The 21,144-nt window shown below is 47.7% G+C and overlaps 1 protein-coding gene across 1 annotated transcript in view; it reads right to left on the minus strand.

Moving 5' to 3' along the window:
• The window catches only part of LOC115090803 (testis-expressed protein 47-like), a 97,216-nt gene that overhangs the window by 40,342 nt on the left and 35,730 nt on the right, over positions 1 to 21,144 (minus strand). The window contains exon 6 of the mRNA XM_029600317.1: positions 16,671 to 16,827. Within this exon, the coding sequence (XP_029456177.1) occupies positions 16,671 to 16,827 (157 nt within the window). The remainder of the gene's footprint in view (positions 1 to 16,670; positions 16,828 to 21,144) is intronic.

The following is a 21,144-nucleotide window of genomic DNA, read 5'->3' on the forward strand; positions in this document are numbered from 1 at the left end:
TTGGAGGAAACATCCGCTGACCAGTTTCAGAGCCACAAAAGCCGCCTTGCCGACACTGCCGATGACATGGTGCGAGAGGAAGTGCAGAGCAGGTCATACAGTGCATCCGCTCCATATGCCACCTCAGCTTCCAAATGTTCCGCCTGCTCTGATTCTCCCGAAGGAAGATCTCTAGATGTCAACAATTGCTGGACCCAGCGCAGGCTTGCACGCAGCATGTAACTGCTACACACCGCCGCCCGGATACCTAGGGCCGACACCTCAAAGATGTGCTTAAGCAGTACTTCCAGCTTGCGATCCTGAAGACCTTTGACAGCCGCCGAACCTGCGACTGGAATAGAGGTCCACTTGACAATAGCTGAAACTGACACGCCCACCTTAGGGGACCGCAGGAGCTCCAGAGACTCATCTAGTAACGGATACAGCTTATCCATGGCCTGACCAATCCACAAACCAGCATCTGGAGCGTCCCACTCCCTGGTCATTAGCTGCTGAAGCATGGGATGGAAAGGAAAGGCTCGGGTCGGCGTTCTCAATCCTGCCAGGACTGGGTCCACAGAGTCCTGCAGCGGAGCCTGCAGGGGGGGCTTCACTCCAAACTCAGAAAGAACTGAAGGAATGAGAGATTCTAATTCCTCTCTCTGGAACAGATGGACCACTTTAGTGTCATCACCATCCAAAGAGGTCTGCTTCCCCTGGTCATCTTCTGATCCCGCACCCGCTGAGGGGAAAGGAGAGGTCACTGCAGCTGTAGCCGCACTGTCCGGAATCTCCAGAACGGCTGCTCCTCCTGAAGCCAAGGAGCCTTTCAACTTCACGACCTGTAGAGAAGAGGGCATCTCGGTACGCTTAACTACCTTGGGGGACGGTCCCTGCGCAGGTCTCTCCGGCAAAGCACCACCTTGCGGAGACCTGGCAGCTATAAAGGCTTTATGCATGAGGAGGACAAAATCTAAGGAAAAAGATTTAGAATCTCCAACATCCCCTCTTGGGATATCAGAATCCTCCTGGAAAAAATCCTGGTCCTGATCAAAAGTATCATCAGGACTGGCAGGGACCGGTGACAGCACTGGAGGAAGCTCGCCTGTTCCCATAGCCCTTGCCTGAGCCTCAGCAAAGGTGTTCAAGATGGCTACCGTCCCTGCACTGAGGGGAAACAGGTGAGCCCAAGGATCCCGTGGAGCAGACCTTTTTGGAGCCCCCCGGGGCTTAGCTGATGCTGCAGACTCTGAAAAAGAGTTGCCTTTCCCTCCAGGAAGGCAGCGGGAGCAAATACCGGCCCGGGAAAGCCATGTGGATGATTCCCCACATGCCACACACAAAGATGGCTGCGGCATCGTGGTGAGGCCCTGGCAGTTAATCTCTATGAAAGAGCTGTAACATGGTCTGGCACGGTTCCACCCTCGGAGGAATGTACCCATCTTCATGAGAATAAGGATCTGCCTCATCATCAGTGCCATCTGGGTTCTTGTCAGGAATACCCACAGGGAACCAAGGCATGCTCCGGCGCTTGACCATAGGACTGGAAGAAGGAGGGGCCACCAGCTGAGGGTCCAACCTGACAGGATTGGGCAAAGCTGAGGACTGAGCCTGAAGAAAACCTTGTACATCCTGAAAAAAACTCCACCCAAGAAAAAGCAGCTGGATCCAGTCCAAACCCAGAAGGAACTGGAGCGGGACCCATTGAACTTCAATCGCCAGCAGATGAGCCAGTCAAGGGAGTACCAAGGTCTGGCTTACGATCAGACAGCACTGAAACCAAATATTCATAAGGATGGAAGGATCCAGGCTTAGCGAAATCCTAGGAAGGCAACTCTTCTGGAGTATCCAGAAACCACTGACACATGTTAGAAAACAAGTCAGGCTGAGAATCCCTTATATGACAGGCAACACAAAGAGGAAGGCACTTATGCTTCTTGTTCACCGGATCCATTAGCAGCGGTGAATGTGCGTCCAAATGGCTCTCGCTCAAAAATGTATGCACGCAAAAGTTAGGAGCTGCAAAGGTAAGCACCGCCAAACCACACACACAACTAGTGTATGAAGGCTTAAGCGTATTACCACGCTAAAAACTTGTGCGCGCAATGGCGCACCCAAAACTGAGTGCACAACACATGCACAAAGCCGACACAATGCGCACGCTAATGTCCTGTAGAGGGACTAAAGCATGCATAGAAGCGCGTGAAAATGCCACCATGGCCTAACACACAGCGAGCAGGCAAAAAGCCTAACTGCGAGGCCTAGACCACCAGGGCCACTCAACCCGCCAGGCTGCCCAGTTCCCCTAGCCTCATCGGAACGGTACGCTGAGCACGAAGACTGGAGGAAGTTCTAAAAACCCCTCTAACCTTCTCTGATTTGGAAGGTAAAACTTCTTTTTTTTTTTAAACTTACCTTAGCTCAGCGCTTACCAGCTGAGTACAGAGATGGTCTCCGGCTACGGGGGGGGGGGAAGAGGGCATCTGACGTCACCATTGTGCTTGGCCTTCTGCATCCACTGCCTTTAAGCTGTACAATCGGCTAAGTCCACACCGGGACGAAGGCACATATCTGAGGAACCACGGAAATTACCTCAGGAATTCTCAACTGGGGGAGGGACCACTTGATATCACCGCAGGAGAGTGGTGTTTTTCTCCATTAAATTTAAAATTCTCCTTCCAAAAACTGAAGCAAACTCTATAGGGAGATGCACATCTACCATCTGCTGGAGATGGAAAATACAGGCAGGCTGGGGTCACTGCAGGAGTATATATTTTGTAACATCAGCTTGCTCAGTCTCCATCTTTGGCAGGGGAGCATAACCCACTGGTCCTGAGTCCATCTGTCTACACGCTAGGAAATCTACATTTTTTATGGTTGCCCAGTTCCATATAGTTCCTTGAAAAGCTGGTAGGGGGTTCTTCCTCCCTGCTTGTTTATACAGAACATGAATAATTAATTGTCTGTATTTGAAGCATTTTGTTTGTTATCCAAGTTTCGAATATCCTTACAACATTGAATATATATCTGAGTTCTAGTAGATTGACATGAAGCATGACTTCCTCTTGCAACCATTCTCCCTATGTACAGATTCTGTTGAGATGCGCCCTCCCATCCATGATGGGATGCAACTGTTGTTAATATATTCTGTATAGTGGGTGAGTGAAAACTTTAACCATGGGGAAAGCTTGTCTTCTTTGTCCAGCATGTCAATGAATCTTTTACTTCTTTGTTTAGCTGGATTTTGCAGCCTAGCGGTTGAATAGTCTGATTCCACCTCTTTTTTTAGGTGACATTGCGTTTGTCTCATTTTCAGTTATAGTACTGACATCATGTGCACTGTTGATGCAGTGTGTCCCAGTAGTCTCATGTATTTTCTGGTTGTTATTCGTTTCTTTGATTACACGTCTTATGCTATGCTGATTAACTTGTTTGCGCTTTTGCCTTGGTCATTTCTAGTTGTGTTCCTATGAACTATAAAGAACAGTGCCTCAACTATAAATCCCCCCTGTAATTAACAACTAGCAACCATATGGGGAAAATAAACTAATAGATACCAAGCTCTGGTGTCCGGTACTGTATTATGGAAAATTACCATTACTCGGTTACAACTCACATTGTACAACAGTACCGTTTTTACTTTATGTGATGTTGAATCAGAATTGCTAACATTTCTATTTTTTATTTTTTATGCAATTAAAATGTTCAATGTCTCTGTGTTAATCATTTCTCAAATTGCCATAGCTCCCCTGGTGAAAACTTAACATAAAACTTCATCTAATCTAAAGATATTAAACTTATCTCATAAACTGCCTCAGGCAGTAGTTATTCTCAACAGCAGCTTCTTGGTTTAAATGATCACTCCAAGTAATAAACCATGCCCATGCTCTACACTGCCAGTGTCTCGACACTTATCGTCTGCTTCAAGGGCTGGAGAGCTAAGTGCAGACAAAAATAAACACTATTAATATTGATTGCCATTTTGCTCAGACCCTAAAAAATCATGCGGACTTGCTCGTTTTGGTAGCAGCGGTAAAAGAACAAAACAGCAAAATATGATCCATATACTAATTAGGAAAGAAGGAATGTGGACTCTGCTACCAATACGCTACATCCACTCTTTCTTCTCGCGACAATTCTCCCCAGCACAATGGAATTACACCATCGGCAACAAAGAGCTCCTAGCCATCAAAATGGCCTTTGAGGAATGGCGTCCATGGTTGGAAATCTGGTGTTGGGCCCCCTCCATCTCCATGGACCATAAAAATTTGGAATATTTACATCGGACCCAACGCCTTAATCCACGACAAGCACGTTGGGCCCTTTGTTTTCACACAGTTCGATTTCATGCTCCGCTATCGGCCTGCCTGTAAAAACCTGCATGCAGATGCCCTCTCTCTCTCTTTTGACATCGATGATACACCGGAACACCTTCGACATATCATCGAACCTACCAGCATTCTCCTGGCTGCCACGATGCCTATACCACTAGGAAAGACCTTGGTTCCTCTCCGACTTCGGAACAAAATCCTCCACTGGGCCTACGATTCTCGGATCACTGGTCACCCCAGCCAATCAATGACCCTGGCACTCCTCCAGAGATACTACTGGTGGCCCACCTTGAAAAAGGATGCCCGAACCTATGTCGAATCCTGCCATACCTGTGCCCAACAGAAGAGCCCTACTGGGCGACCTTGGGGACTGATGCACCCGCTGCCGGCCCCAAGAGAACCCTGGACCCACATTTTAACTGACTTTATCGTCGAACTTCCTCCATCTAAGGGTACACCACCATCTGGGTGATAGTGGATCGATTTTCTAAAGTGGCACACTTTGTCGACTTACCTCCTCTTCCTTCTGCACCTCAGCTAGCTAGGCTGCTCATCCACCATGTCTTCCGGTTACACGGTCTTCCCAAGTATATTCTATCCGATCGGGGATCTCAATTTACTGCTAGATACTGGAGGTCTCTATGCCGAAAGTTCGACATCACTCTCGAGTTCATCACTGCCTATCACCCCTAAACCATCGGATTGGCAGAAAGAACAAATCAAATCTCAAGCAGTCCCTGAGATCATATGTCAACATCAAGCAAGATGACTGGGCGGAATTGCTCCCTTGGGCGGAGTTCGCCCTCAACTCCCATTCACCGTCCGCAACTGGATCATCCCCTTTCCAACTAGTTTACGGCAAACAGCCGCTTCAACCCTTACCCTTGCCTATCGCTGTGCCCTCTCCCGTGGCCCAGTTAACGGCAAGAGAACTTCATCAACTATGGACCCTCACTCAACAACTACTGGATAAGGCAGGACAGACCGCCAAAAAATTCACGGATGCCCATTGCAGGCCTAGCCCGCAATTCAATCCAGGCGAAAAAGTGTGGCTTAGCACACGCTACATTCAACTGAAGCTCCCTTCCAGGCGCCTAGCTCCCCTCTACATTGGACCCTTTGTAGTGCTACATCGTCTTGGTCCAGTCTCCTATCAGCTCCGACTGCTCCTCAAACCCTTGGTATTGTCCTGGCTGCCTAGCAAACCACTGGAACTTCAACCCCTCTCTTCCCACGAGGACCTTACATATCAGGTCCATGATGTCCTGGATGTGAGGAAATGGGGTCGACGCTGGGAGTACCTCCTCTCCTGGGAGGGTTTCAGGCCCGAGGAAAGTAGCTGGGAGCCTATCCCCAATATCTTGGACAAGGACCTCCTCGCTCAGTTCCATGCGACTCACCCGTTCAAACCGAAACCCCCGGGGAGGTGCCATAAAATGAGGGGGTACGGTTAGATGCGCCGGACATGGAAGGCCATGGTCGGCCACCCCTTACCGCTTCTGCAGGCGTCGGGAGTACAGCGAGGAGATGGTCCCACCGTGTGCCACCAACCTCGGTCTCTCCCGCAGCCACTGCTGTAAAGGAACTGCCTCTTACGGCAGCCTCCGGCTCTGTCTTCACGGCTCAATGCCACTGGCTGACGCCGCCAACAGCCCTTCCAGGTCGTGCCCTCCCTAGGCGCATGGCTGTGCCTCCTGGATAATTTTAAAGGACCAGCACCAATTGAAGCAGCCCAGCTTCTTGAATGATGTCAGGAGCCTGGAACTATTTATTGGAGCCTCCTCTTCATGTTCCTCGACTTGGCAACGAGTCTGCTTCACTTTGGTGAGGTCTTCTGTGCTTCGTTGGTGCCGTGGTTCCTGTTCCTGCCTTCCGAGTCCTGTTCCTGCTCCAGTTCCCATCCTCAGGTCCCTTCGGACGGATCTTCTGGCTTCTGACCTCAGACTGGCTTTCAGTGATTCTTCTGGCTTTGGACCTCGTACTGGCTTTCGGTGACCCTTCAGGCTTCTGACCTCAGTCTGGCTTTCGGTGATTCTTCTGGCTTCAGACTGGCTTTTGGTGATTCTTCTGACTTCGGACCTCGGCTGGCTATCGGCAATCGTCTGGCTCCTGATCTTGGACTGACTTCGGACTATTCTTCCGGCTGCTGTTCTACTGTCTTCACAGGGGCCCACCTAAGACCAACCGGCCCCCGCACCCGAGTGCCCAACCTGCGGGGAACGGGGTTGGCATTGACGAAGCTCCAGCCAGCCCCTGCAACACCTGGCCTCGCCTTCCGATGGAGGGACCTGCGGGGGTTCGCCCTCTCAGGTAGCGCCAACTCCACCTCGAACAAGGGGTCCACATTCTCGCCAGTAGCACAACATCAAGGCCACTCCCCATTCTACGGGAATAGTTGTCCGTTTGGTAACAGCACACACAAGCGCATCCACCTTCGGAAAACGTAATTGCTCTCTCGCAACTGGATCCAGGGGGTACAGTCCTTCCAAGAATTGACCCCCTTTAAAATGAGCTTCTGGGGCAACCCATTCAAGATCAATTACTTCTTGCATGGCCTCCATGACAGGGAAGAATTACGCAAGAAATCAAAATGGGATTTTTCCTTGGCTCAGACATGGATTCAGCCCCAGGTACTCCCAGCATCTTCAATGCTTTCTGCCAGGATCCTTTCTCAGTCTCTGTCCTCCTCCACTGCAGGGCTCGTGCGGTCGGCACAGCTCAGTTGGGGCAAGAGCCCGCTCACCCCTCCCTTCTGTGAGCCAGCAGTGAACAGTGAACCGGGAAATTAAGAGAAAAAAAGGGACAAGAGGGCTCAGAAACCTGCAAAATAAAGAGAAGCAGCAGGACCACGTGGTGAGTGATACTGCTCCCACCCCCAGCCCAGCACTGTTTTCAGGCGTTTAAATTACAGACGCTTCCCTGGGCGTCCCTCTTTCTGCCAGGATCCTTTCTCAGTCTCTGTCCTCCTCCACTGCAGGGGCTCGTGCGGTCGGCACAGCTCAGTCGGGCCAAGAGCCCGCTCACCCCTCCCTTCTGTGAGCCAGCAGTGAACAGTGAACCGGGAAATTAAGAGAAAAAAAGGGACAAGAGGGCTCAGAAACCTGCAAAATAAAGAGAAGCAGCAGGACCACGTGGTGAGTGATACTGCTCCCACCCCCAACCCAGCCGTCTAACCCAGCACTGTTTTCAGGCCCTTAAATTGCAGACGCTCCCCAGGGCGTCGCGCACCCGAAGGAGCGCGACCTAAGGGGCTTGCCCCTTAGCGCGCCCCTTGGAGCGTCCCAGAGCAAGAGCCATTACCCACCCTTATCCATCCATCCAGCGATCACACATCCATCCATCCAGTCTCCAGAAGCATTCATCCAGTCCCCAGAGGCACTCATCCAGCGGCACTCATCCAGTCTCCAGCGGCACTCATCCAGTCCCCAGAGGCACTCATCCAGCGGCACTCATCCAGTCTCCAGCGGCACTCATCCAGTCTCCAGCAGCACTCATCCAGTCCCCAGAGGCACTCATCCAGCAGCACTCATCCAGTCTCATCCAGCACTCATCCAGTCTCATCCAGAGGCACTCATCCAGTCTCCTGCAGCACTCATCCAGTCTCCAGCAGCACTCATCCAGTCCCCAGAGGCACTCATCCAGCAGCACTCATCCAGTCTCATCCAGCACTCATCCAGTCTCATCCAGAGGCACTCATCCAGTCTCCTGCAGCACTCATCCAGTCTCCAGCAGCACTCATCCAGTCCCCAGAGGCACTCATCCAGCAGCACTCATCCAGTCTCATCCAGCACTCATCCAGTCTCATCCAGAGGCACTCATCCAGCAGCACTCATCCAGTCCCCAGAGGCACTCATCCAGCAGCACTCATCCAGTCTCCTGCAGCACTCATCCAGTCTCCTGCAGCACTCATCCAGTCTCCAGAGGCACTCAACCAGTCCCCAGAGGCACTCATCCAGCAGCACTCATCCAGTCTCCTGCAGCACTAATCCAGTCCCCAGAGGCACTCATCCAGCAGCACTCATCCAGTCTCCTGCGGCACTCATCCAGTCTCCTGCGGCACTCAACCAGTCTCCAGAGGCACTCAACCGGTCTCCAGAGGCACTCATCCAGTCTCCTGCAGCACTCATCCAGTCCCCAGAGGCACTCATCCAGCAGCATTCATCCAATCTCCTGCAGCACTCATCCAGTCTCCAGAGGCACGCATCCAATCTCTAGCAGCACTCATCCAGGCTACAGAAGCACACATCCAGTCTCTAGCAGCACATCCAAGCTCCAGTAGCACTCATCCAGCACCGATCCAACCTGAACAATAATGTACTACCGACCACGCATCTACAAATCACTCATCCCAATCATGATTTCCCCCACTACACAGTTACTAGGCCTCACCCTATTCACCATAATCCTATTCAACGCCCAATCTCTCACCAACAAAACTCTTATACTCAACGACATACTGCAGGACACAACCCCAGACGTTTGCGCCATAACAGAAACATGGCTCAAATCCACGGACATCACACTCATTAACCAATTACCAACGCAGACTTACGATTTCTTCTCCATCCCAAGACAAAAAAAAAGAGGAGGGGGTATCTTCCTAGCTGCAAAAAAATCCTTAAGGTTCTCACACCACCCCATCAGTACAGTAACTAAACTAGAACTAGGATTGTTCAAATCAGAACAACTCCAAATCCTGCTAGTCTACGCCCCTCCAGGCTTACTAGAGTCAGACTCCTCTCCTATCATCGAAACCATAACTCTGCATCTCAATCTTGACTCCCCTGCTATAATCCTGGGTGACTTCAATTTACATGTTGACAAAGTTCCCCTCTCTACAAACTGTGAAGCCCTCCTCACCGCACTGTCAGCGATGGGATTCAGACAACAAATCAATAAACCCACCCACAAAGCAGGCCACACGCTCGATCTACTCTTTACAAACACTGGTATTTCTCTTACAAAACAACCAAATTGCAAAAAAGTCCCATGGTCAGATCACTCTCTAATCTCCACCAGCTTTTCCTTACCTCGATCAGACTCCAAACTCAACTCAAGACCCTCTTTCCTATACAGAAAACCTTGCAACTCGGAACATCTAGGTAAAGCTCTAACCTCGGATCTACCACTCATTGAAGTATCTACCCCTAACGCTGCCCTCCAATCCTGGTCCAAAATAACAAAATCTATAGCAAACACTCTCTGCCCACTGACAACCAAAACAAGGTCTGCTAATACATCCAAACGACATCCCTGGTATAATGATGAACTACGAAAACTCAAACAATTACTTCGGCAAAAAGAAAGAAAATGGCGCAAAGCCCCTTCACCAGCCTCACTCTCTGATTACAAACAATCACTCCATCTTTACAAAAGTACCACGTTGAAAATCAAAAGAGACTACTATGCCCGAAAGGTTCATCATCTCAGCTTTGACTCAAAAGCTCTATTCGCCTTCGTTTCCAGCCTCACTAAACCTATCACTCCAGATATACCACCCGAACAAGCCCAGACTAAAGCAGACGAATTGGCTCTTCATTTTAACAAAAAAATATCGGATCTCCTTAATCAGCTGATTCCAAACACTACGTCTCCAGATAACACATATCTTCCCCAAAATAAAGACATCCAGCTTAATGCCTTTGAACCCATCACAATCACAGAGATACAAAATGTATTAAAAAGAATGAAACCGTCATCACACCCATTTGATCAAATCCCTACCAAAATGCTTCTTCTTATCCCGGACACAATAGCAAAAACCCTAGCAGATATTATAAACTGCTCCTTATCACATGGCATCTACCCAGATGACCTAAAAACTGCCTCAATCAAGCCACTGCTAAAAAAACCAAATCTAAATGCATGTGATCCCAACAACTTCCGCCCTATTTCCAACCTACCATTTATAGCTAAAATCATGGAAAAACTGGTAAACACCCAACTATCCAACTACCTAGAGGACCACAGTATTCTGTCCCCAAACCAAAATGGTTTTCGCAAAGCCGCAAGCACCAAAACGCTACTAATTTCACTCATGGACTACCTACTCTCTGGTATTGATAAAGGCCAAGCATATTTACTAATCCTCCTTGACTTCTCGGCGGCCTTTGACACCGTCAACCACACCCTTCTTCTAAAACAGCTGGCAAACATTGGTTTAACAGGTGCCACACTAAACTGGTTCAAAACATTTCTAGAAAACAGAGGATACAGAGTCAAAATTCATAATAAAGAATCCCAATAGCACCCTTCTAATAGAGGAGTGCCGCAAGGATCATCACTTTCACCCACCCTTTTCAATGTCTACCTGCTACCACTCTGCCAACTACTTACAAAATTAAGCCTGAAACATTTCCTTTTTGCAGACGACGTACAGATCGTAATCCCTATAAAAGAATCAATCTCAAAAACAATGGAATACTGGGACAGTTGCCTATTAGAAATTAAACTTCTCCTCAACAGTCTAAACCTTGTACTCAATGCTTCGAAAACAGAATTCCTGCTCATATCACCGGAAAACAATAACACACTTCCTAAACCACCCACACTCCTTCAAACAACCCACGTAAGAGACTTAGGAGCCATCCTAGACAATCGTCTCAACCTCAAAACATTCATTAACCAAACCACCAAAGATTGCTTCTACAAATTACATATCCTGAAAAGAATAAAACCGCTGTTTCACACTCAGGACTTCAGAACAATCTTGCAAGCAATAATCTTTTCCAAACTAGATTATTGCAACTCATTACTATTAGGCCTCCCAGCTTCTTACACCAAACCTTTACAAATGGTTCAGAACTCTGCAGCCAGAGTCCTTACAAATTCCAGGAAAATTGACCACATTTCACCTATTCTCAAAAACCTCCATTGGCTTCCGATCCACTATAGAATCATGTACAAAACCATTAACATCATTTACAAAACTATCAACCAACACACGCAACTCGACCTACAAATACCACTTAAAAAATTCACCTCCGCCAGGCCTATCAGGGAACACTACAAAGAGTCACTCCAAATTCCAAAGGCCAAAACCTACCAACATAAATCCTTGAGTCTCAGAGCCTTCTCATCAGCAGGTCCAGCTCTCTGGAACTCGATCCCACCTGATTTGAGACAAGAGCCATGCTCTTTAACATTTAGGAAAAGACTAAAAACTTGGCTTTTCAAAAAAGCATTTCCAAGCCTTGAATAAAACCTCCTCTCACTAGCACTAACTCGTATGCAATAATGGAATGTAAACACGAATCAACCAACCTCAAACCCTCTCTCACTAATTCCTGCTGAATATTTATCATACTATTACCATTCACAACTGTGTCATATTTATTCATTTGATTACCTATGTACCGTTTCATAGTCTTATTTTTTCACTTCCTATTCTAATGTATCAATAGGCTGAAATGTAAATATTGTGCTGTTCAATTTCTCCCCTTCCATCCCAAGTTTATTTTCCTTGTTTTTTGTAACTTTCCCTCTCCCTTTTTCTGATTCACTGTATTTAAAGTTCAAGGTTCTTATTGAAAATATTGTTTTTTACGTTACGTTATGCTTTACACTCCTTGTTATTTGTAAACCGGGTTGATGTGATGCCTATCATGAAACTCGGTATAACAAAAACAATAAATAAATAAATAAATAAATAAATAAATAAATGTCTGAGAAACCAGAGCCGGTAACTCATTTCTATGAAAGAACCTCAACATAGTTCTATAGGGCTCCAATCTCAGAGGAAGTTCCCCATCCTCCAGGGAGTAAGGATCAGTCTCATCATCCATGCCATCTGGGTCCTTATGGGGAAGACCTGCTACAGGCATACCCCGACACTTACCCACAGCACCTGGAGTGCGGGATTTCATTGTTTCCGACCCCGACCAGAAGATTTGCCGGGGATGGGGACTACACCTGAAGGAAGGAGTGCAGTCCTTGAAAAAATTCTATCCAAAACAAGGCAAAAGGATCCATGCCAAAACCAGGCAGCAACTGTCCTTTCCCCACTGAACTACCTTCCCTGCTGATGAACTAGATAGGGGAGCTCCAAAATCAGGCGACCCTACTGACAACTCTTTTTACATTCCCGCATCAGGCTGGGAAGAACCAGATTTAGTAAAATCAGAAGGAGGTAATTCTCCCTGAGCCTCCAAACAGTGCTGACAAATTTGAGGGAACGCCAGTTTGAGATGCCTGAATAATACAAGTAACACATAACGCAAGGCGCTTAGCTTTCTTCTCAATGGGCGCCATCAGTCTGTCAGTACACAATAGTGCACCCAAAAAAAATTAGGCGCTCTCAAATAAGGCACACAACAATCTGCCTATATAATTGCCCAAACTGATCTCTCCCAGTATGCTCAGATAATGCGCACAAAAAAACATGCATGCATAAAAAAGGCACACGCATGCGGGCATAAATGGGTGCTGTAGTAGGTGCTCCTATGCGCCTAACTAGGCGTTCAATGGGCTGCCCAGTTGGGCACACAAGGACAACCCGACAGAACTGAAGAGGGCAGTCTGCAGCACACAAAAATAAGCAAAAACGCTGCCACGGCCTATCACACAGCGAACCAGACGAGCCTTGGTGCGGGGTATAGCTATAAGGGCTGCTCATCCTGCCAGGCTGCCCTGTCTCCAGAACTCCACTGGAGGCAGGAAATGGCCGTCGGATAGCATGCTGAGCATGGAGACCAGGAAGGGGGAGGAGGAATCCCTAACACAACTTCCCTTCTCTTTAACTTTTTTTTTTTTTTACCTGAGCTCAGCCCGTTCCAGCTGAGTACAAGATTGGCTGCGGGGGAAGAGGGCATAGACCTTCACTGACACGCTTGGCTTCTTGCACCTGCCTGCCTTTCAGTTGCTTTTTTTACAGCTAAGTCCATGCCAGTTTGAAAAACCAGCTACTAGAACAAGGCACTCATTTGAGGGACAACGGAAATCATTTCACGAATTCTCAACTGAGGGAGGGTCCATAAGTTATCACCACAGGAGAGTGGGGCAAATTAATTTCCTGATTCTTTTCTCCTTCTAAAATTTAAAGCAATCCCCAGGATGGAGATGCATGTCCACTATCTGCTGAAGACGGAGAATATGGCGGCCTGATGTCACTGCAAGGGGTATATATACTGTGATGTCAGCTTTTCTCCGTCTCCATCTGCTGGTAGAGGTGCATAGCCCACTGGTTTTGGATTCACCTGCTGTATGCTAAGAAACAGACTTATTTATGAACACATCATATTTAATCATATATTCAGGAAGGTCACTAAAGTAAGCCAGGAAGTGGAAAGGTTATTCAAGTAAAGATACTCGATAACTTTACTCGGACATTCTGCAGAACATACCCAGTTACACATTACGCTGAATATACCTGGCTAAATTCAAAGTTATCCTGACAAAGTTATTTGGATAACTTTTTTAGACTTGGTCTCTGGCACGACAAAACTTACCCAGATAGCACTATCAGCATTAACTGGCTAAAGTTAAGCTATGTCCCTAAAATGTCTCATCACTGCCTCTTTTTTATCTGGTTAAATTTCAGTAATGGGTTATATGGAAAAATGTAAATGGATAGCAGGAGGAAATTTTTGAAACCAAATATGAACCTCTATGTTTTTGGCTGATTATATAATAACCTGATCAAGGAATGTTCTCTGAATTCTATTTTTCTTCAAATATGTAAAATGCAAAGCCGAAAAATGTGGTATAATGCAAAACTCCATAGCTTGCAAAACTCACTTAATCAAAATTCAGGTTATCTCCAATTTTTCTAGAAAAGTTAGAAACATAGAAACATAGAAATGACGGCAGAAGAAGACCAAACGGCCCATCCAGTCTGCCCAGCAAGCTACGCACTTTATCCATTTTTATTTCCCTTTTTCTCTCTCCCACATGTTACTATTGGCTTCCAGTACCCTCCAGCCCTAATTCCCCTCCACCCCACCACCAATTTAGAGAGCAGCGCCGTATCTGCATCCAAGTGACATCGAGCTCAATTAGGGGTAGCAACTGCTGTAACAAGCAGGCCACACCCTTGCCCCATACTCTTACCCACCCCTGTTATTATTTTTTGTTTGTTTTTTTTATTATTTTTTTTTGGAGATAGCAGCCCTCCATCCTTCCGCTCCGTGAAGGTGGAACAATAACTACTGACCACTGGCATCCCACTCCGTGAATGCCTCTGTGGCTACTGCCACTCCGTGCAGTGTTTGAATGCCTCTGTGGCTACTGTCGCTCCATGCAGGGTTTTGCTGCCTCCACTTTATTCACACCCTCTAGACTTGATGGATCCACAGTGTTTATCCCACGCCCCTTTGAAGTCCTTCACAGTTTTGGACTTCACCACTTCCTCCGGAAGGGCGTTCCAAGCATCCACCACCCTTTCTGTGAAGAAATACTTCCTGACATTGGTTCTTAGTCTTCCTCCCTGGAGCCTCAGCTCATGACCTCTGGTTCTGCTGATTTTTTTCTGGCGGAAAAGGTTTGTCGTTGTCTTTGGATCGTTAACGTTTTTCAAGTATCTGAAGGTCTGAATCATATCACCCCTGCTCCTCCTTTCCTCCAGGGTGTACATATTCAGATTCTTCAATCTCTCCTCGTATGACATCCGATGAAGACCCTCCACCTTTCTGGTCGCCCTTCTCTGTACCGCTTCCATCTTGTCTCTGTCTCTTTGTAGATACGGTCTCCAGAACTGAACACAGTACTCCAGGTGAGGCCTCACCAAGGACCTGTACAAGTGGATAATCACTTCCCTTTTCTTACTCGATATTCCTCTCTCTATGCAGCCCAGCATTCTTCTGGCTTTTGCTATCACCTTGTCGCATTGTTTCGCAGACTTCATATCATTAGACACTATAACCCCTAGGTCTCTGTCCTGCTCCGTGCACATCAGCCTTTCCCCCCCCATCGAATACAGTTCATTCGGATTTCCATTCCCCATATGCATTACTTTGTACTTCTTGGCATTGAATCTCAGCTGCCATATCTTCGACCACTCTTCCAGTTTCCTTAAATCCCGTCTCATTCTCTCCACTCCTTCCGGCATGTCCACTCTGTTGCAGATCTTAGTGTCATCCGCAAAAAGACAAATCTTACCTTCTATCCCTTCCGCAATGTCGCTCACAAAGATATTGAACAGGACCGGTCCCAACACCGATCCTTGCGGTACAACTCTTAACACCTCTCTCTCTTCAGAGAAAGTTCCATTTACCATCACACATTGTCTTCTGTCCATCAACCAGTTTGCAATCCAGTCACCAACTTAGCACTCACTCCTAAGCTTCTCGTTTTATTCACCAGTCTCCTGTGCGGAACCGTATCAAAAGCTTTGCTGAAATCTAAGTAGATAACATCGAGTGCTCTTCCTTGATCCAATTCCTTGGTTACCCAATCAAAAAAGTCAATCAGATTTGTCTGACAGGATCTTCCCCTGGTGAATCCATGCTGCCTCTGGTCCAGCAATTCTCCCGACTGTAGATAGTTCACTATTCTCTCTTTTAACAGTGACTCCATTACTTTTCCCACCACCGAAGTGAGGCTAACCGGTCTGTAGTTACCAGCCTCTTCTCTGTTCCCACTCTTGTGAAGCGGGACCATGGAAGACATGGTGAAAGTTCTTGCCAGTCTAAAATGTTAATGGGTCCAATCCAGGACGAATGCACAGCAAAAGGGAGAGAACCTCAGGAAATCATAGATTAATATTTCACATTAAAAAGTCATATACAATGGTCATTTTCTAGAAAATGGAACCAGACTGGGGCCAGCTGGAATGCAGAAAAGGAAGAAAGTTCTAAAACGTTCCAGGTCAGCAAACTGGTGTGACCTGGCAGAAAATCACCACTGATCATCTACAACTGTAGTAGGTGCAGAGGATGTCAGCATGTTGCCAAAAAAAAGAAAAGCCAAAAAAAACAGAGACACCTGATCTAGCTTCTTCACAGTGTACTTAGGAAAGGATGATCAGATAGCTCTAATTCAAAAGAGACAGGTCAAGGCAGTTCTGATTTTACCCCAGTTAGAAGGGGAAAAGGGCATAATGGGACTCTATTAAAGCATATGGTTCACAATATATTTAATTCTTCTTAAAAGAACATCTTCATTCCCAGTAGTTCTTTCTCTTCCTATAACAATTTCTCTATCTCTCCTTCAGCCACCTCTTCTTTCCTCTCGCAGTCTTGATGGCTGTCTTCCCCACTCACTGCAGCCCACCCCTCCAGTCACTGCTGCTGTCCTTCCTTTTGTGTGTTCCCATGGCTTTTCCTTCTCCTAAACCTAAAAGTGAAGACTGTCTATCCTTGAAAGAGTAAATGACCCTCTAAGCCATCACCCTTGGACCCTTAGCTTCATAGGGGAACAGTATACCTGAATCCATGATGATGTTTAAAGGAGAATCATAAGCTTGCAGGAATAACTCAGGTGTCAAAAGCTCGTCACATTCCATGAGGTGGCAGATGGCTGTCTGAGGAATAATTAATTCTGGAACCTTTTCAGAGATGGAATCTGAGATGCTTATGTCAACCTGAAGGTCGAAAAACATAGGTAAGAATATCACATTCATACGATTACAGTTTCACACAAGATAAGAAAAGAAATACAAGCAGAAGTTGAATTGTGCACCCAAGCAAAAAGCATTATATTACCATGGTCTTGCCTCTAGCTTACCTTAGCGTAAAAGCATCATGTTGCAATTCTGGCCACTGCATGACCTTTCCTCCACCAGAGGAGGCCAGAGAGCTGGCTCCGAACTATTCTCCAGCATTTTCTGGCTCCTGTCCTCAGCCTGTGCTTCAGCCTCCATACCAGCAGGGGATCTCCAGGAGCTCTCCCCCCTGGCTATCCTAACCCCCCTTGCCTGCCTGCACCACACCCAAAGTTCTGCCCTACTCAATCCAGTCTGTCCTTCCCCTCAACGCTTCGGCATTGAGTCCTTCTTGGCTCCCTGCTCTCGCCACCTCTGCCTTGCGGCTTTCTCAAGCCATTCCTAGCTTTTTCTCGTGGCCTCCAGGACTTCTGACTCCAGCGTTGCTTTGCCCTATCTCCTGGCCTCCGGGCTTTCTGACCCCAGCTTGCCTCTTTCTTACCTTGTGGCCATTCAGCCTTCTGTTCCAAACCTTGCTCTGTGGCCTTAGGGCCTTCTTGTTCCTTCCTTGCATCCTATCCTAGGCCTCTCCTGACCCCCAGCCTAGCCCTGAGACTCCCAGATCTCTATTATAATAGGTCTCTCTCTGTTTCCTCTCCTGGCCTAGCCCTGAGACTCCCAGGTCTCTTCTATTATACTAGGCCTCTCTCTGTTTCCTGACCTGGCCTAGGCCTGAGACTCCCTAGGTCTCTTTCTTGCCTTGCCTATGCAGCCTTCGGGCTTTCTTGTTCCATGTTCTGTGTAGTCTTTGTCCTGGTTTGACCTGTCTTGTCCTAGTCTGTCTTGCCCTTGTTCCTGTTTCTAGATTCCCACTTCCATGCTTGCTTGCACTCAGTTCCTGTCTGTTCCAGCGTTCCAGTTCCACGCATACCTGTATTCACTCTACTCTTATCTGCACCCAGATCCTGTCTGTTCCTGCTGTTCCAGCCCACGCTTACCTGCACTCAGATCCTGTCTGTTCCAGCATTCCAGTTTCATGTATACCTGCATTCACTCCACTCTTACCTACACCCAGATCTAGTTTATTCCTGCTGTTCCAACCCACGCTTACCTGCACTCAGATCCTGTCTGTTCTAGCATTCCAGTACCACATATACCTGCATTCATTCCACTCTTCCCTGCACTTAGATCCAGTCTGCTCCTGCTGTTATAGTCCACTCTTACCAGCACTCAGTTCCAGTCTGTTCCTGTGGTTACCTGCACTCTGCTTCAGAGCTCCATGATGGCTAGCATCTCGCTCAAGAGCTCCATTCCAGCCTCACCGGATCACCCATGCTTTGCCTCCAGCCTTCCCACACTGCCTCACTCCAGGAGGTGGTGTCTACAATACCCCCTCTACAGCTGCCCTTCACAACACATTACAAGCTATCAGGTCTGATCCTAGTGGAGTGTAAGGCCAGGGGCAATTCAGCAGAAGCAAGTCCTCAAGTCTGAAGAGAGGGAATTGGGGGGGGGGGGGGTGTTGAACTGTATCTCCAAGCCTGGCACTGATATTTCTGATGTGCAGGCCGCTGCAACTCCCAGCCCTCCAGAGGAAGTGATGCCTCAATTTGCCCATGTAAAATTTCAAAAGAACATAGAGCAAGATGCAATATTCAACTTCTTTCAAGTGAAAATGTTACAATTAAATATCACCGTTAAATACCACTGTTTATACTTCTCCTCTGCAATTCTACTCACTCTTTTGCCAATAAGACTGCTCTCCAGGATTCAGATGAATCATTAGTATCATTTTTAACTGACACAAGGTTAGTGGTGGCTTTAGAATATGGTGCCAATAGGTGGAGATCCAGGGGTGGGAGATTTTGCCCCAGAAATCAGATGGCAGCAAGAGAGACATTTGAAGCCCCTTAGAAGCTTAATTTAAAAGACCTATAAGCAAGTTGGACATTTTCAACTTCAATTTTACTTTGCCCTATCCATGAAACGACAATGAAAGTTGTATTATGGATCTTTTTAAGATTCTTTAGAAGAATCAGATACATAATTACATGTTAAAATGCAGATAAAGAGCCACTTCATTGCAAACTCTTCACTTCCCAAAAAAGGTTTGGTGGAATAATTTAGGGCCCCCTAAAGTGTGAGGCTACCTCCTGACTGCCATTGTAAAGGGTGTTTTACTTTTGAAATGCTGAAGTATATATGCTGGATTTTTTTTTTTAAAGGGGTAGTCACATTTTTTTTCGAAGATATAGGTATCTTGTTGTGGTTTATCTATTTCAAATTTCCTATTAACTGTGCAGCAACAGTGCATTTGGCATAATTTCCCTGCAAACTCCTATTTTAATATCTTTGAATATCTTGTTGCAAGGCTTTTGGGTAAGAGTTATGTTTCAGTCCTGTGATGGAGTTCATGCACATGTGTGCAAGCACTGGTTTTGTCTAGTTTGACATTTCATTATCACTTTGAAAAAGATACGTTGATTTATCACCATCACTATCACAAGTGGAAAATGAATCATTAAAATGATCATTTCTGCCAAACTCACTGTGAAATTACATGATTAGCAACATAAATTGGAGAGATGCATCTTGGGGTACATCCTGGCATTCACAGAGAGAAAAAGGCAAAATGGCTGTGAACATGCTGATCTTAGGGCTTGGAAGTAAAGTGAATTTACAAAAAAAACCCAAATTTCCACTTGTTGTGCTCCACTGCTCGCGGGTCCCAACCGCGAGCAGTCTCATCCCACCATCCGGGCCAACGTCGCCGGTCCCCTGCTTGTTGGGGCCTATGCCGCCATGGACTGCTGCTGCCGCTCCCACGCAGCCTGAGATGCCGCCGTCTTCACAGCTGACCCGGCTTGGATGCCGCCAATGCCTGTCTTGCAGCAGGCCCGCCCCACTGCAGGCTCCTGCATTTAAGCGGCTGGAGCCACTCGCGAGTCTGTCCATCTTCGCGGCAGAAGAGCCGCCGCTGCTGCCACTTGCCGGCTGGATGCCGGTCCTGCTCTTCCCAAGGCAGGGGAAGCCGCCACTGACCGCACCTTTGTGGCAGGAATGCTGCCGACGCCTGCTCCTGCCTGTTCCTGGGCCTCTAGGTGTGCATTCGAGCCTCTTCACAATATTTAAAGAGCCAGTGGCGGGAAAAGCCCTGTGGCCCGATCGCATGACGTCATCACTCTGTGTTTCATCCAGCCCTATAAAAGGGCTCATGTTGTTCTCCTCGGGGCCTTCAAACTGGATCCCCATGGTTGTCCATGCTTCTCTTCTCCGGTCAATGTCCTCCGTGGTCTCCTCGTGTCTAGATGGCTCTTTGTTTGATGTTAGATGTTCCTCGTCTCCTTTGTCTGATATTCCTGGTCTTGTTCCTCGTCGGAGCTCCTTCGTCGCCTGTTCCATGTCCTGATGTTCCTGATGTTCCATGTTCCTGATGTTCCAGTCCTGGTCCTGATGTTCCCTTCTCCGGCTCTTCATCCTGCTTCCAGGTTCCCTGCATGTCCACCTTTCCTTCTGTGCCACTGTCGTGGTCCGTGACCAGCCCATGGGGGACTGTGTAGGGCGCTTCGTGGCACAAGGCCTGTCTTCACATCTGCAGCACAAGTCTCTGGAAGGTCCTTGTTTTTAATGCCGAGGTCTGTTCCTGAATCCTATTCCCGGTCTTTGGAGTACCTTGTTCCTGCTTCCGTCCATGCCCTAGACTCAAGCCAGAATCTGCTCCGCTTTAGCGTGGTCCGCGACCAGCCACAGGCGGCTGTGTAGGGCGCACTGCGGTGCAGTACTACTCACCCTGTATTAGTGCCTGAATCCTGAATCCTCGTCTGAGTCGTCCAAGTATCCTCGAGTCCTCGTCTGAGTCTTCCAAGTTCCCGAATCCTCATCTGAGTCTTCCAAGTTCCTCAAAACCTCGCCTGAGTCTTCCAAGTTCCTGAGTTCCTTGTTTCATCTTGTTCCCACCCTCAGCCTCCGTCTGGCCTCTCGCTCTCGTCGTTCCCAAGCGGCAGGTCCAGAAGGGCTACCGAGTGGCCAGAGGGCTACTCTTGAGACCAGTATTGAGTTGCTGGGTCTCACCTGTGCGTGTAGGTCCAGTGGAGGTCAGAGCCTGCCTTGCTCCAGTTCCTCGATGTTCCATGTATTGATGATGGTCCAGCCTTGTTCCTGCTCCAGCCCGTGCCTGAACATTCTCACCTCCCATGGTTTGTGTCTTGGAGCTCCTCCCTGAGCCATGCCATGACCCAAGGGCTCACAGTCCCTCAT

The sequence above is a fragment of the Rhinatrema bivittatum genome, chromosome 4 (genome assembly GCF_901001135.1).
Source record: "Rhinatrema bivittatum chromosome 4, aRhiBiv1.1, whole genome shotgun sequence".
Lineage (NCBI taxonomy): Eukaryota > Metazoa > Chordata > Amphibia > Gymnophiona > Rhinatrematidae > Rhinatrema > Rhinatrema bivittatum.